Here is a 26427-nt window from a genome sequence, read left to right on the forward strand (position 1 = left end):
ATGAAATACTGCCCCCTTCAGCAGGGTGACAAGGAAGGGCTCCGTGCTAGGGGCTGAGCCTTCGCTCACTCTCTGCTCCCCAGGCCCCAGAATTTACAGGCCCAGGACCTTGAGCCCAGGTCTGATTTGAGCTTTCTCGTTTGTGGTCCTGACAAGTGCACTTGTATACACTGGGTGAGGCGCCTGCCTCCGGTTCAGAAAATGGGACCACAGCGGCAGTGTCAACACAGCGCCTCCAGTGGTCTCTTGAGGGTGGACTCCGAGTGTCCAGAATAGTGCCTGGTCCTCAGAAGCTGGGACAGAGGGGCCGTGGAAGTCAGCTGGGGCAGGGTAGGGGAAGCTCGAGGCAGGTCATGGAAGGGGGTAAGCAGACCGAGAACGAACCAGATGACTCCGTGAGCTTCCCTTGTGCCTCAGGGCTCCTGTGCAGGGGCAGAAAGAGTTTGTTTAAGAAGCAGCCCAGGGGCCAGTGTTGTGGCCTAGCTCTCCTGTACCTCTTTTCCTAACAAAGCCACTGCCTGAGACGCTGGTGTCCCATTTGGGTCCTGTCCCGGCTGCTCTGCTTCCAATCCAGCTCCCTGCTAATGTGCCTGGGAAAGAAGCAGAAGATGGTCCAAGTGCTTGGGCTCCTGCACCTTCACGGGAGACCAGAAGAAGCTCCTGGCCATTTTGGGGTATTTGGGGAGGAAACCAACGATGGAAGATCCCTCTCTCTCTCTTTCTCTTTCTAACTTTGCCTTTCAAGTAAATAAATAAATCTTTTAAAAAAAAAGCAGGCCAGAGGAGACGTGTGCCTTGTGTCACCCTTGTAACTGCCTGTATTCCAGAGGAGCCACTTGCCCACCTCCTGGGCCAGCCTTAGCTTAGTTCTTCTGCTCCCTCCCCTCCCCAAGGCAGGCCCACGGTGGTTTCGCCTGGAGAACTTTGTTTTCACTCTTTCTATTTAATTTCCCTTTCTGTTCAAGAAAGTGATGAGTAAGCAAAGAATGTGCCTCTCCCTGCTTCCAATTTTCCTTAGTTCAGGGACACAAATTCTTTTTCCCCCTCCTTCCCCTGTCCTGTCTTTGCCTCCCTAATGCTGCCGCTGCTGCCGCCTCTTCATTTTTCTGGTTCAGAAGACTCAAGTCCTCAGGTGAGAGAGTAAGGAGAAGTGAATCCACTCTGCTTCCGCTGGGGTCTTCCCCTAGGACAGTTAAGACATTGCTACTACTTGGCTGGAATGTTTGTGTCCTTTCACCCCCAACCCTGACCCCCATTCGTATGTGGGAAGCCTCCCCCTGGAGGTGATGGTATTAGGAGGTGGGAGGTCATGAAGACCCCTCAGGAATGGGATCTGGGCCTTTATATTTGACAGGTGATTAGGTCGGGAGGCTGAGACCTCATCAATGGGATTAGTGCCCTTAAAATAGAGACCCAGAGAGCTGGTTGGCCATTTATACCATATGAGAACACTGCAGAAAGTGGGCCCTCATCACACATCACAATCTGCATGCACCTTGATTTTGGACTTCCTGGCCTCCAGAACCTTGGGAAATCAATCTGTGTTGCCTATAAGGCACCCATTGATCCTATTTTATTAACAGCAGCCCCTCTGCTCAAGGACTTTGAGTCGCTCCCTCTGGTCATCAGTGTCCATTTCAAACAGAAAGCTCATCTCAATCTGTGTGATCCTGAACTTTGTGATCTCCCCACAGGATTATTCCTCATCATCCTCTGCCCTTTGTGGTGTGCTCCCCCAGTGGAACCAGGAGCGAGTAGGAGGCTCCGCCCAGCAAGAGTGACAGCTGCTGTAAAGCCAGGCAGAGGAGGGAGGAAGTGGAAGGGTTGCAGGGTTGTGTGTGGGGTCAGGGTATGGAGATGCCCTCTCGTAACCCCCTCTCTAGTTTCCATTTGGTGTGGGTTTGGGCCTGCTTGCATCAGTCCTCTTCCTAGAAGGGTCAAGCCCCTTTTGGGAAGGCCCAAGTGAGAGGTGACCGGGGAGGGCAGAGTGTCACGCCCAGCAGGGCTCGAGCCCACTTCCTTCTCTGCCGGCAGGAAAGACAGACAAGGGGACAGTGTGGGAAGGCTCCCTGTGATCCCCTTATCTCTGGAGGCTAAGCTATCCTTTCTGCTTTGCGGGACCTTTTGTTGCGGCATTTCCTGGACCCCCGCAAAGTAAACACAGTGAAGTCTGCATTCTTACAGCTCCGGCTGGCTGTGTCCACTGCTTTCGGCAGAGACAGGGCAGGCAGACTTCCCCAGGATCACAGTCATCAGCAGCAGCTGCCCAACCAGGGGCTTCTCAGTGCTGTTTATGGGACCAGGGACAACGGCAGCGCTGTGCATGCGCCTCTGGACGGAGGCGGGGGAGGCTGCCATTTTCTGCAGGCCTACTGAGTAACTGCACCTGTGACATGTGTGAGAGTCTGGCCCAGGACTGTTTTCCCTTCTCTAAATGATGCCCATCCCTGTTGGTATGAAGGGAGCAGGGTGAAGAAGCCAGTGTTGGGGGCTCAGGAAATAAATGCTACCCCAAAGTACAGGACTTTGGCATGCTGAGTAGTTAAAAAATTATTTTCATTTATTTGAAAGAGTGACATCCAGAAAAATTTTTTAAAGATTTATTTATTTTATTTGAAAGTCAGAGTTACACACAGAGAGAAAGAAAAGCAGAGAGAGAGAGAGAGAGAGAGAGAGAGAGAGGTCTTTCATCTACTGGTTCACTCCCCAGTTGACTGCAATGGCTGGCGCTGCACTGATCCAAAGCCAGGAGCCAGGAGCTTCTTCTGAGTCCCCCCACGTGGGTCAGGGGCCAAGGACTTGGGCTATCTTCTGCTTTCCCAGGCCCCAGCAGAGAGCTGGGTCAGAAGTAGAGCAGTCAGGACTCAAACTGGCACCCATATGGGATGCCAGCACTGCAGGTGGTGGCTTCACCCACTATGCCACAGTGCTGGCCCCAAGATCTATCCATTGGTTTGCTCCCCAAATGGCTACAGTGGTCAGGGCTGGGCCAGCCAGAAGCCAGGAACCTGAAACTCCACTGGGGCTCCCATGTGGATGGCAGAGGCCTAAGTGCTGGGCCATCTTTGCTGCTTTCCTGGGCACATTAGTAGGGAGCTGGATTGGAAGTGGAGCAGCCGATCTTGTGCTGTTATATGCGACGCTAGCATTGCTGGCCTTCATGCTGAGTACTTTGAACCAAAGGAGACCAGAAGGCTTCAGAAACAACCTCAAAAGCAAAATCTCTCTCTGAACATCTCCTGCTCCCCCATCACCCACCCCTCTCTTTCCCTGTGAAGTGAGTCACAGAAACCAGCATTCCTCTTCCCCAAGGTAAACCATAAAAACTAGAACCCCTACTCCACAAAGTAAGCCATAAACCCAGGACTGTGTCTCTAACCTGCCCACACCTTTCTCTGTAGGGACTGGACACACAAAGAAATTCTTGGACCCACTTTGATATGAGGGCTAAGACCCTTGTTCTGGAAGGTTCCTGCCTCAGACCCACAAGCAAGGAATGCTACAGAGACCAAGAGGAATGTGGACTGGTGGTCTGTTAGCATGAAGTCCCACCACACGTCTGCATGGCTGTCCACTCTTCATCCAACCTGTGTGCAAGAACAGTTTGCCAGGGGTCTTCATTTCTGAAGGCTCTCAGGCCATACAAAAGTTTGATTAAATAAATATATTCTGTGTTTCTCCTTTCAACATGCTATGCTGTAGGATCTTTTTAAGATTGATTTATTGGGGTCAGCACTGTGGTGTAGTAGGTTGAGTCTCTGCCTGTGGTGCCAGCATCCCATATGGGTGCTGGTTCAAGACCCAGCTGCTCCATTTCTGATCCAGCTCCCTATGAATGCACCTGGGAAAACAGTGGAAGATGGCCCAAGTGCTTGGGCTTCTGCACCTACTCGGGAGACAGGGAATGAAGCTCCTGGCTTTAGATCAGCCTAGCTACGACCACTGTGGCCATCTGGGGAGTGAATCAGCAGTAAGACCTCTCTCTCTCTCTCTGTAACTCTGTCTCCCACATAAATAAATCTTTAAAAAATGGTGAATGGCAAAACCTACACTAAAAAGATTTATTTATTTGAAAGTCAGAGTCACAGAGAGAGGAGAGACCCAGAGATCTATCCCTGGTTCACTCCCCACATAGCCACAACAACTGGGACTGAGCCAGGTAAGGCAGGAGCTTCTTCTGGGTCCCCGACATGGGTGCAGGGGCCCAGGGACTTGGGACATCTGCTGCTGCTTTCCCAGGCACACTGTCAAGGGGCTGGACCGGCAGTGGAGCAGCTGGAACTAGCGCCCATTTGGGATGCGGGAATCGAGGGTGGCGGCTTTACCCGCTATGCCACAACGCTGGCTCCAGCTGGGACTCCTAGGATGGCTGAGGGAACGGTATGGAACCTTCCTGCCCCTACACCAGGGACACCTGGCCTTCCTCTGAGCTTCGGCAGTGCCAGCCAACCAGTATCTGGCGGTAGCTTTGTGCATCCAGGGAGTGGAGGCAGCAAAGCAAGAATTGGCAGGGAAGGAGTCTGGACCCTCCCAGGTAAGAACCAGCATGAGCTTAGGGTTACCTGCCCGCTGAGCCCGATTCCTTCACACAAGGGGCAGCAGTGGCCACCTCTGTGCCACTGCTGGCGAGGGGGAAGAGTGTGTGTGCGCGCACGCGCATGCCAGGCTGACCCCAGCGATGACTTTGGCCCTCCTGCATACCTTCTCCCTCTGAGGAGATGGCGAAGAGAAACCTCCAGTGTGCGGCTCACGTCCAGTTCTCCTTCCCCAGGGTTTACTACTGTCATTCTGGGGGGAGGCCTCAGGGACACGATGGGGCCTGGAATTAGCGGAGCTAGCAGTTATTTATATTTATTGGGAAATTCAACCACCCCCCTACCCTTTCCACAAACGGAAACTCCGCCGCGCCCGGAGTCCGGTCCCCGCCCCCTACCCAGGCTGTGGAAGCGGGGGTCCGGGTTCCCGCAGCTCCTCCGGCAGTTATGTAACCCACGTTGTGAAACTGAGGAAAAGCCCGGCAGCTCGTCATGCCCCCGGGCTAACGGCTCAGATGGGGCACCCGATAAGAGTCCCCCCCCCCCCCAACCCCGACTAACGCAATACAGAAACTTCTGGGCTTGGCGTTTTGGAGGACCTTCCCTCCCCCGCCAAAGAGCGAAGGGGTCGTGGGATGCCCCAGGGTACGGGAGAGAAGAGCAGGCGAGAAGTGGCGCCACGCCGTCGGGGCGCGGGGCTGCGCGCGCGGCGGGCCACCTGGCGCAGCGCGCGGGACGGGGCTGGGGCTCACCTGCGCTGGAGGCCGGACCAAGCCGCTGCAGCTGCGGAGACTGCGAGCAGCCCCTCCACGGTCCGAGCGCCCGGCAGCGCCTCGGGCTTCCGCCGGGTCAGCTGACCACTGCCCAGTGCGGAACTGCGAGCCCGGACTCAGCGTCCCGCCGCCCGCCCCGCCCGCCTGCAGTGCTGCGCGCCTGCCCGCCACGTCCTGGTCACCATGGCCGGGCTCGTGGTCAGTGGAACTCAAGTAAGTCCGTCTGGGCGCCCGGGTCCCCGCCCGGGGTACAGTGCGCTGGGGCGGGGGGGGGGGACCACCCGGACTTACACAGCGCCCCAGCCTCCGCTTCGGGCTGCGGCTGCAGGTGCTGCCAAGTGCCCAGGTCTGCGCTCGTTGGGTGAGGACGGATCCCGTTTGGGGCTTGGCACACCCTGTGTCAGTGCCTGCCAAGGTCCTCCCGCGCTCCACCTCCTTCTGCCCCTAGCATCTCACTGGACAGGCCGGGTCAGGCCCAATGCTGGTGGCCCACAGAGTGTTTGAGTTTCCTTCGTCATGTGAAGTTTAGGGACTTTTAGTTACCGTCAAAGTTTTAATATATAGCAGTATGCCTGTACCAATGCAGTTGTAAAATAGAAACTAACAAGTTAATTCACTTATATATTTACTTTTATTTTAATGAAGGAGTCGTGAAACGTGCCCAGGGCCATCGAAGTTACAGTGAAACTCAGTGCATGGGAGGGGGGCGGGGGGGTGTGGTTGGACTTCCCCTCAGGCTGGTGGAGGGCTGCAGTGCTGAGCAGCTGGTTTCTCCAGCAGGTGTCTGTGGGTAACCTGAACACTGGCATTTCAGCCCTGGGTGATGGAGTCCAGCCACACATGCCTTTGGTCGAGCGGTCAAGTCTCAGGTGTTTCTAGTCGGAGCTGGAGGGATGAACTCTGCCAGGCTGAGACCAGAAGGCTTTTACCTGCTGGAAAAGCCGTCTCTGTCTTGGCCGTCTTCGACGCTCTCTGATCCAGGCCAGCCCTCCTACTTCCAGCCTGCCCCTCACACCCTGGAGAAATAGTTGTGAATCTCAAGGCTCTCCCTGGGGTTGTCAGGCTCAGTTGGATTTTGAGATTACTTTGGGCTGAAGGGAATGATTGCCCTTTAGCCTTACAGGAGTTGTGCAACTTGGATGGGTACAGTGAGGGCCAAATGTGCATTCTGTCGAATTGGCCGCTGCCCGTTTGTGTTATGCTTTGCCCCTGGGGTTCTTGTTAGGTCTTCAGTTTCGCGTAGTTATTGAGTACCTACTAAGCGCTGTGTCTGGTATGATTGGAAATCCACCCTTGCGTTGTCTCTGCACCTCCTTTGAACAGTGTGGTTGCCTCAGAATGCTGGCTGTGGGAAGGGAGCTGAAGAAGCAGGCAGGCCAGGGGTGTCCAGGAGAGGTTGACAATGATGGGCTGTTTATCAGCTAGCAGGAAGAAGGGGCTCCTAGGAGGTAGTGGGAAGGGCTGGGCAAAGGGCCTCTGTTTAAGAAGGAGGGTTCTCTCCCGAAGACCTCCAGTCTTGGCATTTTCAGACCCAGCATTCTCTGCGTGTAGCTTCTTTCAAGTTCATGGAGCACCTGACCATGGAGCTGAGAAGTCCCTTGTCTTTTCTTCCCGGACTTGATTTTTCCTGCTCTAAGCAGCCCCAGAGCAGTCACTGGTGTGACACTGTGGCATCTTGGGGACTGTATTAAGAAGACAGAGCTGCCTGGGGAGGAGCTAAGCCTGCAGATTGGGAAACTGCCTCTGGGGTGTTAATGCCCCATTTCCTCAACTGGGCGTGTGGGATTAGGGTATTAGTTCTGCCCCAGGCAGTTTATAATGGCAGTCATTAATAGAGGCAGCACCTTGAAGGTGTGTAGCTGGGCACTTTTCAAACTTTGGTGGATCCTTCTTAAAGGTGACTTAAAAGTTCTTGGGAATAGGACTAAAAGATAAGTTTAATTTGGTGAAATTTTTAAAGATTCATTTATTTATTTGATTGTCAGAGTTACACAGAGAAAGAGGGAGAGGCCGAGAGAGAGAAAGTTCTTCCATCTGCTGGTTCACTCCCCAGCTGACTGCGATGGCCAGAGCTGTGCTGGTCTGAAGCCAGGAGTCAGGAGCTTCTTCCAGGTCTCCCACGTGGGTGCAGGGGCCCAAGGACTTGGGCCTTTTTCTGCTATCCAGGCCACAGCAGAGAGTTGGATCAGAAGTGGAGCAGCTGGGGTCTGGAACTGGCACCCATATGGGATGCTGGCACTGCAGGCGGCAGCTTCACCTGCTATGCTGCAGTGCCAGCCCCAATTTGGTGCAATTAAAAAAAAATCTTTATTTATTTGAAGGGCAGAGTTAGAGAGAGGGAGAAGTAGAGAGATCTTCCATCAGCTGATTTCACTCCCCAAGTGGCAGCAACAGCTGGGCTGGTTCAGGCAGAAGCCAGGAGCCAGGAGACCTCTTTCCAGGTCTCCTGCTTGGTGTTGGGCCCAGGGACTTAGGTTGTCTTTCACTGCTTTCCCAGGTGCATTACCAGGACGCAGACTCAGAAGTGGAACAGTTGGGACTCGAACCAGTTCTCATAAACGATGCTAGTGTTGTAGGTGGTGGCTTAACCTGCTGCTCTGCAACACCAGCCCTTGCTGCAAATTGAAAAAAAAAAAAAAAATACAGGCAAACAAGGGATCCTCAAAGAGTTCACGGAAAGTGTATCATTAAAAGACTACAGATGGGGGCTGGCATTATGGCATAGCAGGTAAAGCCGCTGCCTGCAACGTCAGCTTTCTAAAAGGGTGTGTCCCAGCTGCTCCACTTCCAATCCAGCTCCCTGCTAATAGCCTGGGAAAAGCAGTGGAAGATGGCCCAAGGGTTTAGGCCACTGCCACCTATGTGGGAGGCCTGGTTGAGTCTCCTGGCTTCAGCCTGGCCCAGTGCTGGCTGTTGCGGTCATCTGGGGAGTGCATCAGTGGAAGGAAGATCTCTGTCTCTTTGTCTTCCTCTCTGTCTATAACTGACTTCTCTGAGTTTGAAATAAATAAATAAATTTTGTAAAAAAAAAAAAGACTGTGCATGGATCTCATTTTATTTGCGTCACAATAAACCTATCATATAATTTTGCTTTGCCACAAATTTTTTTGATACCCTCATAGTTCCCATAGTGTTGATATTACTTTGTTATGGTTTTACTAAAATTCATTTATATAAAACCACATGTAACTTTCTCATATTTAGAGATCTATACATTTCAATAAGAGAATGGTTTAAGTGCTAAGAGAAAGTTAATAAAATGAAAACCAGCCATTTAATGAGGTGGGTGGTGATGATTTGCTAAAGTGCCAGGGCTATTTTGCAGGCCCCGGTGGGCTGATGGCTGCAGAGCTGGGTTCCCAGAGCTCTCTCACCCTAGGGGATGGTACAGGCTTTTTAAAAGTTCACTTTTCTCTGTAAAAGTCTTTCACTTTCAACATGTCTTTGTTGGGTTTCTATGCCTTGAAAAATGTGTCATTTCTATTCGACATTAAGACCACAGTCATCTTTCTCCAATAGCTTATGACAGTTAAAGTAATGGCACTGTCATAATTGTAGATGCAAATGCAAAACTGAAATTTGGGCCCTGAATTCTTGTTCTTAAGAAACATCACAGGGCTAGTGTTTGTGGTGTAGTAGGCTAAGCCTCCGCCTGCAGCGCTGGCATCCCATGTGGGTGCCGGTTCATGTTCCGGCTGCTGCTCTTCTGATCTAGGTTTCTGCTAATGGCCTCGGAAAGCAGTGGAAGCCCAAGTGCTTGGACCCCTGCACCCTCTTGGGAGACCTGGCTCCTGGTTTTGAATCAGCTCAGCTTTGGCTGTTACGGCCATTTGGGGAGTGAACCAGCAGATGGAAGACCTTTCTCTCTGTCTCTCTCTGTAAATCTCTCTCTCTCAAATAAATAAATACAATCTTAAAAAAAAAAAAAAGAAACATCAGGGGTGGGCCTTTGGTGCAGCAATTAAGATGCATTCCATGTTGGAATGCATGGTTTGAATCCCAGCTCTGCTTCAGATCCAGTATCCTGCTAAGGAGTGCCCTTGGAGGCAGCAGGTGATGTCTCAAGTACTTGGATCCCTGTCATCCATGTGGGAGACCTGGAGTTCCAGGCTCCTGGTTTCACCCTGGCCCCAGCCCCTGCTGTTGAGGGTATTTGGGGAGTCAGCCAGTGGATGGATGACTTCTCTCTCTCTCTGCCTTTCAAATAAAATGGGAAGAAACAAACAAAACCCATGCCATCAGACTAACAGGTCCCTGCCAGAGGGGTGTTGGTCTGGTTGAACAACTATTTGCCAGGAGACTGCTTGGTGTCAAGGGTAGTGTGCTTTTCATCTGTCATCTTATCCCCAGCATAGATGACTTGGGGGGTTGTTCCCTAAGGATTGACTAGATAACAGGCATAATGGTAGACACTTAATAAACATTAGTGGTTGCACTGTTTTCATTACTTCTGGTGGCAGTTTGTATTATATTAGTTTATAAAAGAGGAAATAGGCTCCAAGAGGCTGTGACTCATCTGGCGTAACACAGCCAGTAGCAGCAGCACAAGGACTTGAACTTGTACCTAGGGCTGTTTTTATTTTCACAGTGCTTCCAGTGCTGCAAAGATAATATCAAGAATCTCTCACCTGGACAGGCATCACACTATAATCTCCCCTCATTCTGACTCTTGACAATCCTATCATGTCCAGAAATGCCCTGGGAGACACATTGTTGCAACTAGAAAGAGACAGCAGGAGTCATGCACAGTTTGGCTCTTTTCTGGGGCTTCTTTCCGGCAGGGCTGAATTTTGTGCATGGTTGGGGAACCTTCCCAGATATTATCACTTCTCTCCCTGCTGTTCCATTTTGCTGGGGTCTGTAACTTGATGTATTGTCATCTGCCTTGTGACATTCCTTCCTGTTATCCACATAGGGTGGAGGTCTTCTGGCACAAATTGTATAGAGTAGGAAAATGAAAAATTCAAAACATTATTCATCATTTCAAATTTATATACAAACCAGTATAATTATATATAAATATATACATATAACTGGGTACACAGTTATATATAAATATATAAACCAATATAATTGAGTGAATGTGATGACTCCTAGTTCTGGATGTACTCTTCTGTGCTTTTTAAAGATCTGTTCATCTCTGAACTGAAGAAGCAAATTATTTTTGGTCTGGGTTGTCAGGCCTTACCTTTTGTTTTTTAAAATATTTATCTATTTATTTGAAATGCAGAGTGACAGAGAGGAGAGACAGAGGAGAGAGAGAAATCTTCCATCCACTGGTTTACTCCCCAATTGGCTGCAATGGCCAGAACTGGGCCAGATTGAAGCCAGGAGCTTCTTCTGGATCTCCCACATTGGTGCAGGGGCACAAGCACTTGGGCCGTCCTCTGCTGCTTTTTCTAGGTACATTAGCAGGGACCTGGATCAGAAGAGAAGCATCCAGGACGTGAATGGGCACCCATATGGGATGCCAGTGTTGCAGGCAGTGGCTTTACCTGCTACGTCACAGTGCTGGCCCTTAGCCTTCCCTCTTACGTCAGGTGATCCTGTGTTCTAAGTAACTTTCTGACATCTCAGGAGGTAACATCTAGGCAGACAAACCTGTAGAGTCACACAGACAGAATTCATCTTCCATTTGGTGACTCATTTCCCAGATGTCTATACAGTCAGAGTTTGGCCAGACAGAAGCCAGGAACCTGGAACTCAATCTGGGTTTCCCATGTGGGTGACAAAGATCCAACTTCTTGAGTCATCACCTGCTGCCGCCTGGGGTGTGCATTATCAGGAAGCTGGAATGAGAAATGGGGCCAGGACTTGAACTCAGACACTCCAGGGATGTGGGCGTTCCAAGTGCTGCACCAAATGCCTGCCCCAAGAAGCACCTCTTACATGATTCTCTCTGCTTGTTGTGAGTGGTGACTGCAAAGTCAGGCAATGTCTTCTTGCTGCCTGTAAGGCTTTTCCAGTCTTGCAGCCCTGTTAGCTTAACTGACATCTTGGAAAGCTTCCCCTCGAGTGGTCCAGGCATGCACATATCCTGTTAAGTTGGTTTGCATGCTAAATCTTGGAGACTTGCTCTTTATCTCTGTGGAATGGGAACACGTTGTGTTGCTACCACTGTGATAAAACGCGCCAGTGGGAGTCTCACAAGCTGGGATTCTTCTGCATATCCCTAGTGACAGCTTTCCTCGGTGCTGCTGTTTGCTCTAAAAGGGAAACAGGCAGAAGAAACAGGGGAGTAAAAGTCCTTCTCCTTCTCTCCGGTGCTCCTCCTGGGAGCTCAGCTGCTCTGCTGTACATATTACAGAGGTCTTGAGTGGTGATAGGTACTAAGTGGGGTGCAGGTCTGGGTGCACAGGATGGCTTTCCCCATGAGACCATGGCCTCAAGGGTCAGTGTGAACTTGCACTCCAGAAGCTGCTGACTGAGTGGATATCCTGTGGGAAATCGAAGTCCCTAGATTGATGAGGGCCCTAGATCCCCAATCTCTCCTTGGTGTAGGATTTTCATCTCCGCTTGGAAGCGGAACTTAATTTATTATCGAAGGATCTGTGAAGAAGGATGAGTCCCATGCAGAAAGGGGAGAGGTGGGTAGATTGAACTCGGAGCCCTTTATTTTTTAGCTTGTATCATCCTGAGTCAAAATTATTTTTTTGGAGTCAGCTATTTTTCTGTCCCTTCTCCCCACTTTCTCTCCTCCTGGTATGAAGTTACTGAAGGGCTTGAATGGAAAGAGAGTGAGTACTGGATGTTGTGTTTTCCACAGTTGGTCCCCATTGGAGAGGGGTTGAGAGATGACTAGAGAAATGGGGGATGCTAGGGTACAGTGTGGCTTTTATGAAGTTGGATCATACAGAAGTTGTGTTTTCTAGTTCTAAAAACGGCTGATATAGGCAGTTCCTATGGTTCAACTTTGTATCTGAGGATGTGAGATGGCCACCACACTCCTTTGCCGTTAGAAAACAAAACCCTCCGGAGAGTGTCTCATTGTTGCCAAGACATCTTTGCATGGGAGAGTGAACGTGTAGGGAGGCAGGATCCAGGCTGTAGCCAGCCAGTGGGCCTGAGTTTGTCCCTGGGGGCAGGGCATGGTGTACTTGAGGGAAGTATTATGTGTTATGACCTACTGGCCCGCTCTGGCCTGTGGACTTGTTTGATGGGTCTGGGAATTAGTCGTGAAAATGGATTCTAAAAACCAGATAGTTGGTTCTGACCTCATGGTCAGAAGTCCTAGGATTGCATTTCTGTCCTGTCTTTCTGTATTTGGGCACAAGCGAGGCATGTAAACAAAGCAACCAACAAATAAAAGGAAGTAAGGTGCCATGGAGGGATTTTTATACACGGAGGTGAAAAGGTGGGACTGGCAGCCTGGGGAGGTGTTCATGTCCAGCCTTATTTGTCCCAGTCCCCTGCAGCCTGAGTGTTGCTGAGTGCATCTACAGTGTCTTTTATGAGGTAATGTGCCTAATAGGGCATTTGGGAGGGGGCCAGGGGAGAGGAGGGAGGGGGAGAGCCAGAGGGGCAGCTGTTGGGAGACCCCAGTCCCTTCCTGAGTGAGAGGCTGATTGTTATGATTATATCAATATGCTCTAATGTGGGATGTTCTTTTGGACACCTGACTCTGGCCAATTTTAGTCCAATTTCCATTGTGCCAGGATTAGTCTCCATCGTGGTAATGGCATCAGGAAAGGGGCGCCGTTGGGGGAGTCCCTGGAGCCCCCACAGCTGACTTGACCAGGAAAACAGTCACAAATGTGGCCTTGGGGCGTGTGAGGAGCACGCGTTTCAAGTTGCGGAAGCAATCATCGGATCAATGACAGGCTCGTGAGCAGCTGGGAGATTTCCGCTCGCCCCATTGTTTCTGTTCTGTTTGGTTTCCAGGTGTCCTACATAGGCCAGGACTGCAAAGAAATTCCAGAGCACCTTGGCCGGGACTGCGGACATTTCGCCAAAAGGCTGGACCTGAGTTTTAACCTCCTGCGGTATGTCACCTTCTTGAGGCTCGGGCCTGACCTGGGAGGCCCTGGCCACGCCCTACTCACTGAGGGCTGGCAGATCAAAGTCACACCTTCCAGCTTTGTGTAGGGTGTTCTTTTCTTCCGTGCAGGGCCCTAAGATGTGTAGACTGCACCCCCACCCCCACCCCCACCCCGTCCGACTCTGCCTCCCATGATTCCTGAACTACACTCTGGGGGCAAACATCCCGCCCGTCCCATGTGTCCCTGCGAGAGCGCCTTCCTTGTATTTCACCTTGTTCTTTGCTTTCCTGCCCGGTCATTATGCAGCCAAGTGAGAACTCTTGGGCAAGGGATGAGATGGAGCCCGCGAGAATGTTTTGGGGGGTGGTGTTTAGGTGTTTTGGATAGCACGGTGTCTCAAGGCGTTTGCCGAGTCACAGGTAGGATATGTCGATGTGTGTGTTTTCCTTCTTTCTCCTTTTCGTGAATTGGAGCTTTACATATTTGTGATGATGATGATTTCTCCCAGATGGTGTTTCAAAGGAACTCGAACACTCTTGGTGTAGTGTGGGTGGGTGGGAGGGAGGGATGGAGGGAAATTGTCCAGCAACTGTTGCAGCCTTGGAGAGTGGGAAGTGTGACCTTGTGTATTATTCCAGCAGGGAATACGGACGTTTCGTTTCTTCCCAAAGGTGTAAGGACTGCAACTGCTTTGAGGGCTCAGGCGGGAAGTGGTGGCACTTGGGGAGCAGGTGTCTTGCAGGTAGATGAGCGTGGAGGTGGGTGATGACTTCCTCCAGACTCGCTGGCTCCATTCAGGGCTCTCCCTGAAGCGCCCTCCTCCTATGGGCACTGTCCTCAGAGTGGGACGGGCTGATTTGCGATTGGAGCCTGAGTCTCGCTGGAGTTGTCTTCTCTCCCAATGTGAGTCAGCGTCCTTGGGAATGAAGTATATCTTGAGGAAAATGCACAAGACACAGCAGGTGGAGGGGAGGGTCAGTCTAAGCCGAACTTCCCTGGCAGGCCGGTGCTGAGCGGCTCGGGCCCGCCTCACCTCCAGGAAGGCTTTCTGTCAGCTGTGGAGGGAAGAGCGGGCACCTGAACCTGTTCTCTGCCTGATCCGCAGAGGCATGGTGTGCTTCTGGGGAGCTATGGAAGCCTAACAGCCGTGAAGCGTGCACCGTGTGAGAGGAAGCCACGCCCAGAAAGGCTGACCCTGGAGAAGTGAAGGGTTTCAGTCTCCCACTCCAGGAGAACCCTGTGCCTGAAGTGGGTTCAGGCCTCACAAAATTCCCCTGCATGGATGCGGGAGCAGGGTTCCTTTGCCTGGACGTGGTGGGGCTTCGTCCCATGTGCCGGGTCCCTGTTGGTGGTGGTTGCCTTGTGAGTGGCTGGTGGGGGCCTGGTGTGGCTTGGGGGAGGCTGGGCCCCGGGAGGAGGTGAGAGGGTGCCCACCTTCCTCAGTGGGCATAGGTCATGGGGATGTGCTGTGAGGTCTGGGAGACAGAGACATCTCTGTCCTACCCAGATGTGCTGCCTGCCTTGGCAGAGAAGGGGATGGACGTCAGGGTGTGTGTGTGTGTGTGTATGTGTGGACGGACAAGGGGCTCCTGGCTCTAAGCCTTTATCTCTGGCCTTTTTCTCTCCACATGTATCTGGGGACTGTCAGGTGCTGAAGTGGATTAGGACGGAGCACTGTTGAGACGTGTATTTTCCCTTGTTGGGAGGAGAGCGAAAGAGTGAGTGGCAGGTGTTGGCATTTGTGGGCAGGAGCTGCTGTTGTCTGTGTTGCATTCCATGTGTTGGCCTCCAGGAGGGACCTGCCCAGTCCAGGCAGGTAGGAGCCGTGGAGGAGAGGGGGGCTCTGTGAAGCGTGGAACAAAGCGGACTTGGGTAACCCTCGGGTGGGGTCATTGTTGACCTTCTTACCTAATCAGGATGAAGGAGGCAGCGCCGTTTCTCTTGGGTGCGCAGGAAGATCCCAGCTTCCCCGGGCTCTGGTCTCCATCTTTGCCTTCAGCTGGCACAAAAATCTAAGATGTTGTAGTTGTTTAGCTGATTCCCCTTTAAAAACTAAGTGGAGAGGGGGTGAGCAAGGAGAAGAGAAGAGAGACATTGTCATCAACTTACCTTCCAAAGAATTAGGTGGGTAGCAGGTGCCCTGGGCTGGCCAGTGTCAGGGCTCGTGAATCCCAATGACATGGTTGAGTCTGAGCCTCGTATTCCATGGATGGTTTATCTCTGGGCTCCCCTCACTGTTCCCCTGGAATTTTGGGGGTAGCGGAATGGGCAGTAGTCTGCCCTGCATGACACTCACCACAACTCTGTGCTCCAACCATCTCTGGGCTCTTGTCTGGGGTTCTCCCTCCTGGCAGAGGACTCGTCCTTGGCCTGGCCTCTCATTAAGGTCAGTTCTCCTGTACGTGGTGACCAAGGGCCTCTCCCAGCCCTTTTCTCTCCTCTCCAGGTCACTTTCCCTCCCTCCCTCCCTCTCTCTCTCTCTCTCTCTCTCTCTCTCTCTCTCTCTCAATGCTCTCAGAAACACAGCATTCTTCATGCTTTGTTATGTATAGAAAGTTAACCCTCTCCTCTCTGGAACTTTTTGCAGGCTTTCTCTTCATAGTACCCTCGAATAAAAATGCTGCTAGCCCCTCAGGTTGTAAGATTGGTGGAGTCCATTTGTGTTTTAGGCAAGGGATTCTTTATTATTATTTTTTAAAGATTTATTTACTTGAAAGGTGGAGTTGGGGGAGGGGGAGGGAGAGAGATTCCATCCACTGGGTCACTCCTCCAGTGGCCAAAATGGCTAGAGCTGGGCCAGGCTGAAGCCACGATCCAGGAGCTTCTTCTGGGTCTCCCATTTTGTATGTATTTATGGTGTACAAAGTAATGTTTTAGTACACATAATAGTGAAATGGCTCACATATCCACAGTATCATACGGTGTTGAGAATATTTAAAATCTGATCCTAGCAGTTTTTTTTTTTTTAAGATTTTATTTATTTATTTGAGAGGTAGAGCCACAGACAGAGAGAGGGAGAGACAAAGGTCTTCCATCCACTGTTTAACTCCCCAAAAGGCCACAATGGCCAGAGCTGGGCCAATCTGAAGCCAGGAACCATGAGCCTTCCCTGGTTTTCCCATGGGGGTACAGGGGCCCAAGTCTCTTGAGCCATCCTACACTGGCTTTCCAGGCCATAGAAGAGAGCTGGATTGGAAGAGGAGCAGCCAGGACTAGAACTAGCACTCACATGGGATGCCAGCATTGCAGGCGGTGGCTTTATCTGCTCTGCCACAGAGCCGGGCCTCCCAGCAGTTTTCCATGTCATGTAATGAGCAGCAGTCACGACACTCTACCTTGCAGTTCCAGAAGTTCTTTATCCTGTACAACTGTACCTTTGGACCCTTGTACCAACACTTCCCCCATTGCCCTGTCTCTCCTGCCCCCGGCAATGATGCTTCTGGTCTCTGTGTCTATGATTTCAATTTTGGGATTTTATTTACCAAAAGCCATGTAGTGTTTGTGGCTAGCTTATTTCTCTTAGTCCAATATCCTCTGGGCTCATCCATGTTGTTAAAATATTCACATCACTGATGATGAGGGAAATCAATTAAAACCACATGGAGATATCACTTCACACCTGGTAGAATGTTATCATCAAAAAGACAAAAGAGGCCAGCGCTGTGGCTCAATAGGTTAATCCTCTGCCTGCGGCGCCAGCACCCCGGGTTCTAGTCCCGGTTGGGGCGCCGGATTCTGTCTCAGTTGTTCCTCTTCCAGTCCAGCTCTTTGCTGTGGCCCAGAAAGGCAGTGGAGGATGGCCCAAGTGCTTGGGCCCTGCACCCTCATGGGAGACCAGGAGAAAGCACCTGGCTCCTACCTTCAGATCAGTGCGTGTCGCTCCCCCTCTTCATGGAGGAACGACACTAAGTCCTGCCTAGGCTTCATATCCGAGTCACGGCACCATTATGTCGCTCCCCGTCTTCGTGGAGGAACGACACAGGACCCTGCGCTGTTCTTTCATCTGCTCGGCCCTCCCCGGGCTTGCTGCTGGTTCTTCCCGGGTTGGCTACTATCCCTTCCACCTCCGTGGAAGGGCAGTTCCCCCTGGCCACATTCCCCACTTCCGCAGGGGAGCGGCACACCGCCGGCCGGCTCTCTCGGGGGCTGCACAGGTGTTCCCTCAGATGTTCCCCTTAGATGTTCCTGGTGCATGCCGTCTCTCTCCTCCTTTATAGTCCTCCTCTGCCAATCCTAACTCGGCTGCCCACACGCCGAGTACGCTGCTCTCCAATCAGGAGCAAGTCCTACAATTTATTGGCTGAACTGGAGGCAGCTGCGTAGAAGCTGTTTTCTCCTCTCCCAGCGCCATATTGTGGGAGAGCAGATGCATAGAATAAGTCTTAATTCCAGTAACTCAGTCCAGTCCGGGTTGCTCCCCACAAGTCCACAAGTGCGGTGCACCTGTACCAGCCGCAGCGCGCCGGCCACAGCAGCCATTGGGGGGTGAACCAACGGTAAAGGAAGACCTTTCTCTCTGTCTCTCTCACTGTCCACTCTGCCTGTCAAAAAAAAAAAAAAAAAAAAAAAAGACAAAAGCTTGGGGCCACTTAGTGGGAGTCCATGCCTTGGCTATTGTGAATTGTGCTGCAGTGGACACAGGAATGCAGATGTCTCTGGTTGTACTGATTTCATTTCCTTTAGAGAAATTGCCAGTAGTGGGATTGCTGGATCCCATGACAGTTCCATTTTTAGTTTAGTTTTTTTTTTTTTTTTAAGATTTTTATTTTTTTGAGAGGCAGAATTACAGATACAGAGAGGGAGAGACAGAGAGAAAGGTCTTCCATCCCAAATGACCACAATGGCTGGAGCTGGGCTGATCAGAAGCCAGGAGCCAGGAGCTTCTTCCAGGTCTCCCATGTGGGTGCGGAGGTCCAAGGACTTGGGCCATCTTCCACTGCTTTCCCAGGCCATAGCAGAGAGCTGAATCCGAAGTGGAGCAGCTTGGACTCGAATTGATGCCCCTATGGGATGCACTGCAGGTAGCAGCTTTACCCATCACTACGCCACAGCGGCAGCACCAGATAGTAACTCTTACAGCTTGGAACTATTTTCTTTCAGTCTATCTTTATTCTGTTGATAGTTTCCCTTGCTGTGCAGAAATTTGATGTAACCCATCTGTCTATTTTTGGTTTTATAGCCTGTGCTTTTGGATAAGACTCCAAACTGACCAACCCCAAAAAACTGACCTTGCTTAACTGCTTATAATGTTAAGAAACTTTTTTCTTCGAGTTGTTTTACAGTTCCGTGTCATACGTTTAGCTCATGAGTCCATTTTGGGGTGACTTTTGTACATGATGTGAGATGAAGGTCCAATTTTATTCTTCTGCTTGTGGAGATCCAGTTTGCCCAACATTATCAGAGAGATTGTTCTCTTCCCATTGTGTGTTCTTGGCACCTTTTTCAAAGATCATTTGCTTGTAAATTTGTGGACTTATTTCTGGGCTTTTATTCTCTTGGTCTATGTATCTATTTTTGGTGCCATTATCAGACTATCTGGATAACTGTAGTTTTGTAGTAGATTTTGAAATCAGAAAGTGTGATGCTTTCAGCTTTGTTGTTCCTGCTCAAAATTGATTTGGCTGGGGGCTGGTTCTTTGGTGAAGTGGATAAACTGCTTGCATCCCATCTGGGCACTGGTTTGAGTTCTGCCTGCTCCACTTCCAATCCAGCTCCCTGCTAAAGTGCCTGGAAAAACAGCAGAAGACGGCCCAAGTCCTCGGGCCCCTGCACCCATGTGGGAGACCTGGAAGAAGCTCCTGACTCCTGGCTTCGGAATAGCCTAGCTCTGGCCATTGTGGCCACTTGGGGAGTGAACCAGCAGATGGAAGATCTATCTGCCTCTCCCTCTCTCTGTAACTCTTTCAGATAAAAAAAATCTTAAGAGACTGTTTTGGCTGTTTAGTATCTTTTGTGGTTCCAAATGAATTTTAGGAGTGTTTTTTGCTGTTTACTATTTATGTGAAAAAAAAAATGCCATTGCTATTGGAATTTTGATAGTGATTGCATTGAATCTGTTGATTGCTTTATATAGTGTGAACACTGAACATTAATTATTCAGATCTGTGAACTTGAGATATTTGCCTGTTGTGTCTTTCTCGTTTTCTTTCAGCAGTTTACAGATCTTTCATCTCTGGTTAAATTTATTTCTAAGTTTTTATGGGAATGCTTCTATAAATGGAACTGTTTCCTTTCTTCTTGGATAGTTTATTAGTATATAGAATCACAGCTGATTTTACAAGTTGATTTTATATCCTTTAAATTTGTTGAATTGATGAGTTCTAATGGTTTTATTTTTTGGTAGAGTGGTTATGGTTTTTTATGCATAAGATCATGTCGTCTGCAAATAGAGATGGTTTTACTTTGTCTTTTCAGTTCAGATGCCTTTTATTTCTTTGTCTTGCCTAGTTGCTCTGGCTAGGACTTCTAGTGTCATGTTGGGTGGAAGAGGTGAGGGTGGCACCCTTACCTTGTCCTTGATCTGAAAGGACAAACTTAAAACTCCCCAGCGTTCATTGTGACATTATCTATGGGCTTCTCATATGTGGCCTTTTCATACCTAGCTTGATTTTTTATCATGAAGAGATGTTGCATTTTGTCAAATACTTTTTCTTCACCTATTGAAATGCTCATCTGATTTTTGTCCTTCATTTTGTAAGTGTGGTAATCGTATTTATTGATTTAGGGATATTGAACATCCTTGCCTTTAGGGATACATCCTGTTTGATCCAATTTTTGATGTTATAATTAACTCTTATTACAGATACCCTTAGAACATTTGTTGAGGAGTATGTCTGTGATGAGTTGCTTTGGACTAACCCTAGAGACAGAAATTACCAGGGACAGATGTCATATTGCCCTCTGGAGAGGTTGTATAAATTTCTGTGATCAAGAGTCTGTGAATGTTCATTGTCTAAAATTTGTCCTTTGTAAATTTATTTGCATGATTCTCATAAATATGACATTAGGAACATAAAGAAGAGCCCAAGAATGACACATCTTCGTGAGCACCTGGAGTTCCAAATTCTTCCTTGACCTTGTTCATGTTTTGACTTTGCTGGGGCCAGTGCCGTGGCTCACTAGGTTAATCCTCTGCCTGCAGCACCAGCATCCCATATGGGTGCCGGGTTCTAGTCCCGGTTGCTCCTCTTTCAGTCCAACTCTTTGCTGTGGCCCGGGAGGGCAGTGGAGGATGGCTCAAGTGCTTGGGCCCCTGCACCTGCATGGGAGACCAGGAAGAAGTACCTTGCTCCTAGCTTCAGATAGGTGTAGCGCTGGCCATAGTGGCCATTTAGGAGTGAACCAACGGAAGGAAGACCTTTCTCTCTGTCTCTCTCACTGTCTATAACTCTACCTGTAAAATAATAAAAAAAAATGGTTCTGACTTTGCTGGTTAGTAAAGAGAATGTGTGTTTTAGCCAATGTCAGTTGTTTGATCTGCTCAAGGCAAAGAGAGTCCTCCCCACCCCCAGATTTATTTATTTTGAAGATAGAGGGAAACAAAGAGAGAGAGAGAGAATCTTCCATCCACTTCCAAATGGCTGCAACAAACAGTTCTGGTCCAGGCCAAAATCAGGAGCTTCATCTGGGTGTTCCACACGGGTACAGGGGTTCAAGCACTTGGGTCATCTTCCAAGTTTTTTTTTTTTTTTTTTTTTTTTTTTTTATGGATGTTGAAATTGACCAAATGCCATCTCAGCATTTATTTATTTTTATTTATTTTTTTATTTGACAGGTAGGGTTATAGATAGTAAGAGAGAGAGAGAAAGGTCTTCTTTCCATTGGTTCACTCCCCTAATGGCCACTATAGCCAGCACTGTGCCAATCTGAAGCCAGGAGCCAAGTGTTTCTCCTGGTCTCCCATGCAAGTGCAGGGCCCAAGGACTTGGGCCATCCTCCACTGCCCTCCCGGGTCGCAGCAGAGAGCTGGACTGGAAGAGGGGCAACCAGGACAGAACCGGTGCCCCCAACCGGGATTAGAACCTGGGGTGCCGGCGCCGCAGGCGGAGGATTAGCCAAGTGAGCCATGGTGCCAGCCACAAAGAGAGTTTTTAAATAAACTATTCAAAGTTCAGTTTTCCCTCCCCTGATTGGGGCAGGGGAGAGTGCTTTCTGGTGGCTCCATCCCTCTCCCCCTGGGGCCCTGGGTGGTGTGAGCCGCCGCCTGCTCAGCTTGTAGAACACAGCAGAACAGAGCTCCCCTGGCAAACAGTGATAAATATGCCCATGTCAATCTGGCAATAAAAGCAAGATGGTTTAATTGATCTATGGCAACAGGAAGCTTACGTTTTAAAAATTAAATTATTTGCAGTCGTATCTTATTTAACATCACTGTGATAGATGCCCTGGATGGGGAATTGCTTAGGAAAAAAATCCGTAGATGGGAGCGTGCTTGTTGCTTCTTTGGCTTTGGCCAGGATGAGGACAAAGGCTGGGGAGGATGCAGTTCCAGAAAAGAAAGAGTGGCTCTGTCTTACCCCCAGCTGCAGGCAGTGAGGGGTCACCCACACACTGTAAAGCTGCTTTGAGGACAGGCGCACCACACATCCTGTGTCTCTGTGATCAGCCACTGTGCAGATCTGGGCCTGTGGACTTCCTGCTCAGTTGGGAAGATGGGCAGTGTGGATGAAAGGAACCAAGGCTTTGGGGTTAGGACATCCTGGTTGAAATCCTGCTTCTGTCCCTCACTGGGTTTTTAACTGGCCTTGGACTAGTCACAGAAGTGTCCAGGGCCAGGTGTCATACGCCTGCCGTATGATCTGACACGTGTAGGTCTGCAGTGAGGTGTTGAGAGCAGAGGGCTGGTGGGGCCAGGACCCCAGTCCTGACCCTCTCTGGGTTCGTTTGCCTTTCTGGTTGTCTCTGGAGCTCTGCACAGACAGGCTGGCTTTCTTCTCCTTCCACACATGGAGTTTGCAATCTCTCCACCCTCTGGGGTACCCTCTGGGCAGAAGCCAGTGCACCATTCACCACTTTCTCTTCCATTCCTTTTACCAGCAGTCTTGGATTTTGACTGCAAATGAGAAAAACTCGTTGTGTTCTATTTTAAGCATAGACTTTTTTCCTAATAAAAAAAAAAGTATCTTAAATAGGCACATTTAAGTCATACATCTTTGTGGAGTATGATGCCACGTCCCGATCTGTGTGTACATTGTATGATGTTCAGATCAGGGTAAGCATATCCATCTCTTCAAATATTTATCATTTGTGGCAAAAGCACTCAAGTTAATTTCTTCTTCTTCTTCTTTTTTTGAAATACACAGTACCTCACTGTTACCTGTATTTACCTGCTGGATGTAGACTTTGTCATAGACTTGGGGATTGTTTGTTACTTCAGCATAACCTTGACTATCCCAACTAATGTGAGTATCTTAGCTTTCCAACCATCCCTAATAGTCCATAGGCCAAACCCACTGTGCTCATAGGTATTGTCCTTCCTGCCAGCTAGCTGGGCACATCGGGTCATGTGCCAGTGGACCTGGATGAGAGAGAAGATTGCTCACCAGACTTTTAGGAGAGCAGCTCAAAGGGCAGTTCTTATTGGCAGCGGGTCTTTGTTAAACACTGTCTTGGCAGCCAAGGGCCTTGTTTGTCCTTGTTTTCTCGCCCCAAATGCAGTGGTCTTGACCTGGGGAGCACACGGATACTGGGGTGGCAGCAGCCTGGAGAGGAACAGCTCTGATGGCTGGGGAGAGAGACCGTGGGAAGGGGAAGTGTTGCTGAAACCTCAGTGTGGCTCCAGACTGTTGAAAAATCCTGAGTGATTCCCAGGAGGCAAGGTTCTCTCTGAGCTGGTGCTAAAAAAATAATGAAATTTTTTTTTTGTTTCAAAAATATCATTGACCATTGCAATCAAAAGGCCAAGTGGGAAATGACCTGAAAGGTAACATTTAATACATCACTAGCAAGACTTTGATTCCTTTTCCTTATGGTACTGACCTTTGTGACTGTAAAACCACCTCAGACAGTGGGGCCAAATGTGAGAAGGCAGAGTGCTAAGGAGCAGGTGGCAGGCAGGGCGAGGGTGCTACCTGTGCACTCCTCTTCCCTGCCTGACTCCTCCTGACTTCCTGCACTTCCACTCTTTGGTCAGAAAAAGTGGGGTCAGAGTGGGCTAGGGAGTGATGGGCTATCAGGGATGCTAAGGGGCTGAGAGGCCGTCCAGGGGTTCACTGGCTCAGAGATGCTGATGCTGATCCCTGTGTTGCAGTGGAAGTTGGAAAGTGCTTCCATTGTCTCCCTATTTCCTATAGGACCTGCCCCTAGGATATGAAATTCCTAAGCTCTGGTGTTGTGGCACAGCGGTTTACACTGCTGCTTTTGACACTGACAACCCCCACCGGAGTGCCAGTTCAAGTCCAGGCTTCTCTGCTTCTGATCCAGCTTCAGCTACCTGTCTTGCAGGGCAGGGGGACAGACTTGGGTGAATGATTCCTACTTCTCACGTGCCATTGGCATCTTGTGGAGGAAGGCCGCTGGAGTCCTGCTGGGGACAGCTGGCGGCATGGTTCTTTCTTTCTTTTAAGATTTATATATTTATTTGAAAGGTAGAATTACAGAGAGAGAGAGAGAGAGAGAGAGAGAGGGAGGGAGATCTTCCATCTGCTGGTTCACTCCCCAAATGGCTGCAAAGGCTGGAGCTGGGTCGATCTAAAGCCAGGAGCTTCTTTGGGGTCTCCCACTTGGGTGCAGGGGCCCAAGTACTTGGACCATTGCGCACTGCTTTCCCAGGTCATTGATAGGGAACTGGATGGGGAGTGGAGCAGTTGGTGCTCATATGGGATGCTGGTGGTGTAGATGGCGGGTTTACCCACTGCGCCACAGTGCCGGCCCCAAGTGTGATTCTTTTCATGAATGTCACAGTAAAGCAGTCTTGCCGCTAAGCCCTTGAGAGGCGCCCAGAGTCCAGGGACCCAGAGTCTGACAAGTGACATCAGTGGTCAAGCGTACCTTTTTTTACTAGTCAATAATAGTCCGTGTTACCCAGCCGTGAGAACGTGCCAGGCTGGGTAGGGCCCTTGATGTGTGCTATCTCGGTGCTTCCAGCAGCATTCCGAGAATGCAACTGTTACTACTCACACTTTACAGACCAGACAACTGAGGCCCGGAGGAGCCCAGTGCTTTGCTTGGGACCACCCATGTGGTTAAATGGCAGAGCTGGAATTCTGTGTCCCCAGTGGTCTGACTGCAGCTTTATGGTTATTCTAAGCTGCTTTTCATGGTATAAATTGTTGCTTGCTTTTTATCAGGAGATGGGCAGCCACTTCCAAGCCTTTGTCTCCTTGTGGAGGAGAAAAGTTTTCTCTTCTCTTCTGAAAGCCTGGAGGAGTCACCAGAGCTGGGTCTGAGTCACTCCTGCAGCTGAATGTCTGAAACCCGGGGGGCCTGGACTCCTTTCTGTTGCATTCCTTCTCTCTCCTGTTTCTCCGAAGCCTGTCTGGTCAGGGGTGTTGGCTGAGGCTTGGGCCAGCTTGGAGGCTGGGTTGGGAGAATCCTGGAGAACTCCTCTTCCTCTTTCTTCTCCCCTGGGGCTTTGAGGTATGGCTCACATCAAAGGTCACAGGGGCGGGGAGACATGCTCGGAGATTGCTGTGGCAACAGTTTGTTGTCCCAGCTGCGACAGATAAGTGCAAGCTGCGTCCTGAGTCTGGGGTGGGAAGATGAGACACTGTGTGTGTGTGTGTGTGTATGTGTGTGTGTGTTTGCATGGGGACTCACCTGTGTGCATACCCCAAGCTCTTGGTTATCCTCAGGGACCGTTTGTTGGGGATGTTAGCTTCTCCCTACTCCTTGATGATGAGATGCTTTCTGCGTCGATGTTGGAACTACAAACTCTCCGTGGCCAAGTCCTTTCTAATGAAAGAGCCCTTCCAAACCCAGCTGCTTTCTCTTCCCCTCGGCACCCCCACTCCCATCACTGCCGCAGCACAAGGTCACTTCGGTCTTAAATGAGAGACGCGCACACATGTTCAGGTTTCCTTTAGAGTAGAAACAACAAAAGCTCCTCCCCCAGACCCCTCATTATGGAGATCAGCTCCATGCCCCCACCTCTGCACCCCCTCCCCTCAGCTCCTCTCTGAGTTTACACAGAACCCAATTTTTTAGTCTCCCGGGTGTCTGCTTTTTCTCTGGTTCTAAAGAAATAAGAGCCGCGTAGAACAGGGAAGACCAACAAAGGAGGTTTAAAAGGAGAAAAAAATCTCCAAACCATTCTTGAGATAAAGCAAGGCTTATTAAAAACAATTGGTAGGGAGGGGAGAGCAGAAGCGGGGAGGGGGGTTCACGCCGCCCCCTCCCCAGCCCATTCTCTGCAGCTGGAGAAGTGTTTTAAGAAAATGCGCTATTGTTAAAACTTTTTTTCTCCTTGATGGATTTATTTATAAGGTAGAGAAATATTTTCCCCATAATTGGGTAACTCTTAATAGTAGCAATTGCATATTTATCAGTGTGAGGGGCTGTTATTAATGTAACTGTCAGGCCCAAACACATTTCTGCATTAAATCCATTTAGTATGTGCATTATTCGGGCTCGGTGTCACCAGGACATCAAAGCCCCGTAGGCATGGAGAGCTCAGTGCCCTGCTGAGGCTGCCGAACAGGCCCTTGATCAATAAATGTAACATGTTAATGCAGAGCAAATAGAATAAAAGATTTCTTTGACAAGACATGAAAAATCACCTTGTGGCAGCTGGCATGTGATGTCGTTTCCGGGGAGAGACTAGCAAAGTTGATCTGACAAGTAAAGAGGAGGGATGATGGTTGTAAGGTGCTTTTGTCTCAAACTTCTTTCTTGACCTGTCAGGTTTTGAAGGCGCCTCAATGGCTCTTTTTTGTCATGTGAAAATTGTAGTCTTAGGTAGTTATGAAGCAGTTATCTCTTCTCAAATTGTGAATGCTGCTGTTTAATTGATTCACTTAGCATTTGAAACTGTCACGCATTAATAATTGCGAAATCCTGCAGATACTGCGCTGGTGTTGTCATGCTTAAATGTGTAGTTATCAGAAAATTAATATCCTTAATGAACCGGTGCTTTCAGACTAACATTGCATGAAATCTCTTCTGCCCTTTCATTTGCCGGAGCCACATCCGCCCGTTTGCCGA

The 26427-nt window shown here is 49.8% G+C and overlaps 1 protein-coding gene and 1 long non-coding RNA gene across 19 annotated transcripts in view; one reads left to right on the forward strand and one right to left on the reverse strand.

Annotated features, from left to right (window-relative positions):
- Nucleotides 1-1346: 1346 nt before the first annotated feature.
- On the reverse strand, nucleotides 1347-5389 carry LOC138845384 (uncharacterized). Its single transcript, XR_011382449.1, has 2 exons — nucleotides 5288-5389; nucleotides 1347-4819 (listed from the first exon to the last, which is right to left on the reverse strand). It is a non-coding gene; the product is annotated as an uncharacterized lncRNA (long non-coding RNA).
- Nucleotides 5384-26427, forward strand: part of LRMDA (leucine rich melanocyte differentiation associated) — a 1127870-nt gene continuing 1106826 nt past the window's right edge. For all 18 annotated transcript variants that reach the window (XR_011382445.1, XR_011382447.1, XM_070057885.1 and 15 more), the window contains exons 1-2: nucleotides 5384-5521; nucleotides 13190-13290. Coding sequence is in view for 16 of the 18 variants with exons in the window: in XM_070057885.1 (XP_069913986.1) it covers nucleotides 5492-5521; nucleotides 13190-13290 (131 nt within the window). In the remaining 2 variants the exon portion in view is untranslated. The remainder of the gene's footprint in view (nucleotides 5522-13189; nucleotides 13291-26427) is intronic.

Source organism: Oryctolagus cuniculus, chromosome 15 (assembly GCF_964237555.1).
Source record: "Oryctolagus cuniculus chromosome 15, mOryCun1.1, whole genome shotgun sequence".
In the NCBI taxonomy this organism is placed as follows: domain Eukaryota; kingdom Metazoa; phylum Chordata; class Mammalia; order Lagomorpha; family Leporidae; genus Oryctolagus; species Oryctolagus cuniculus.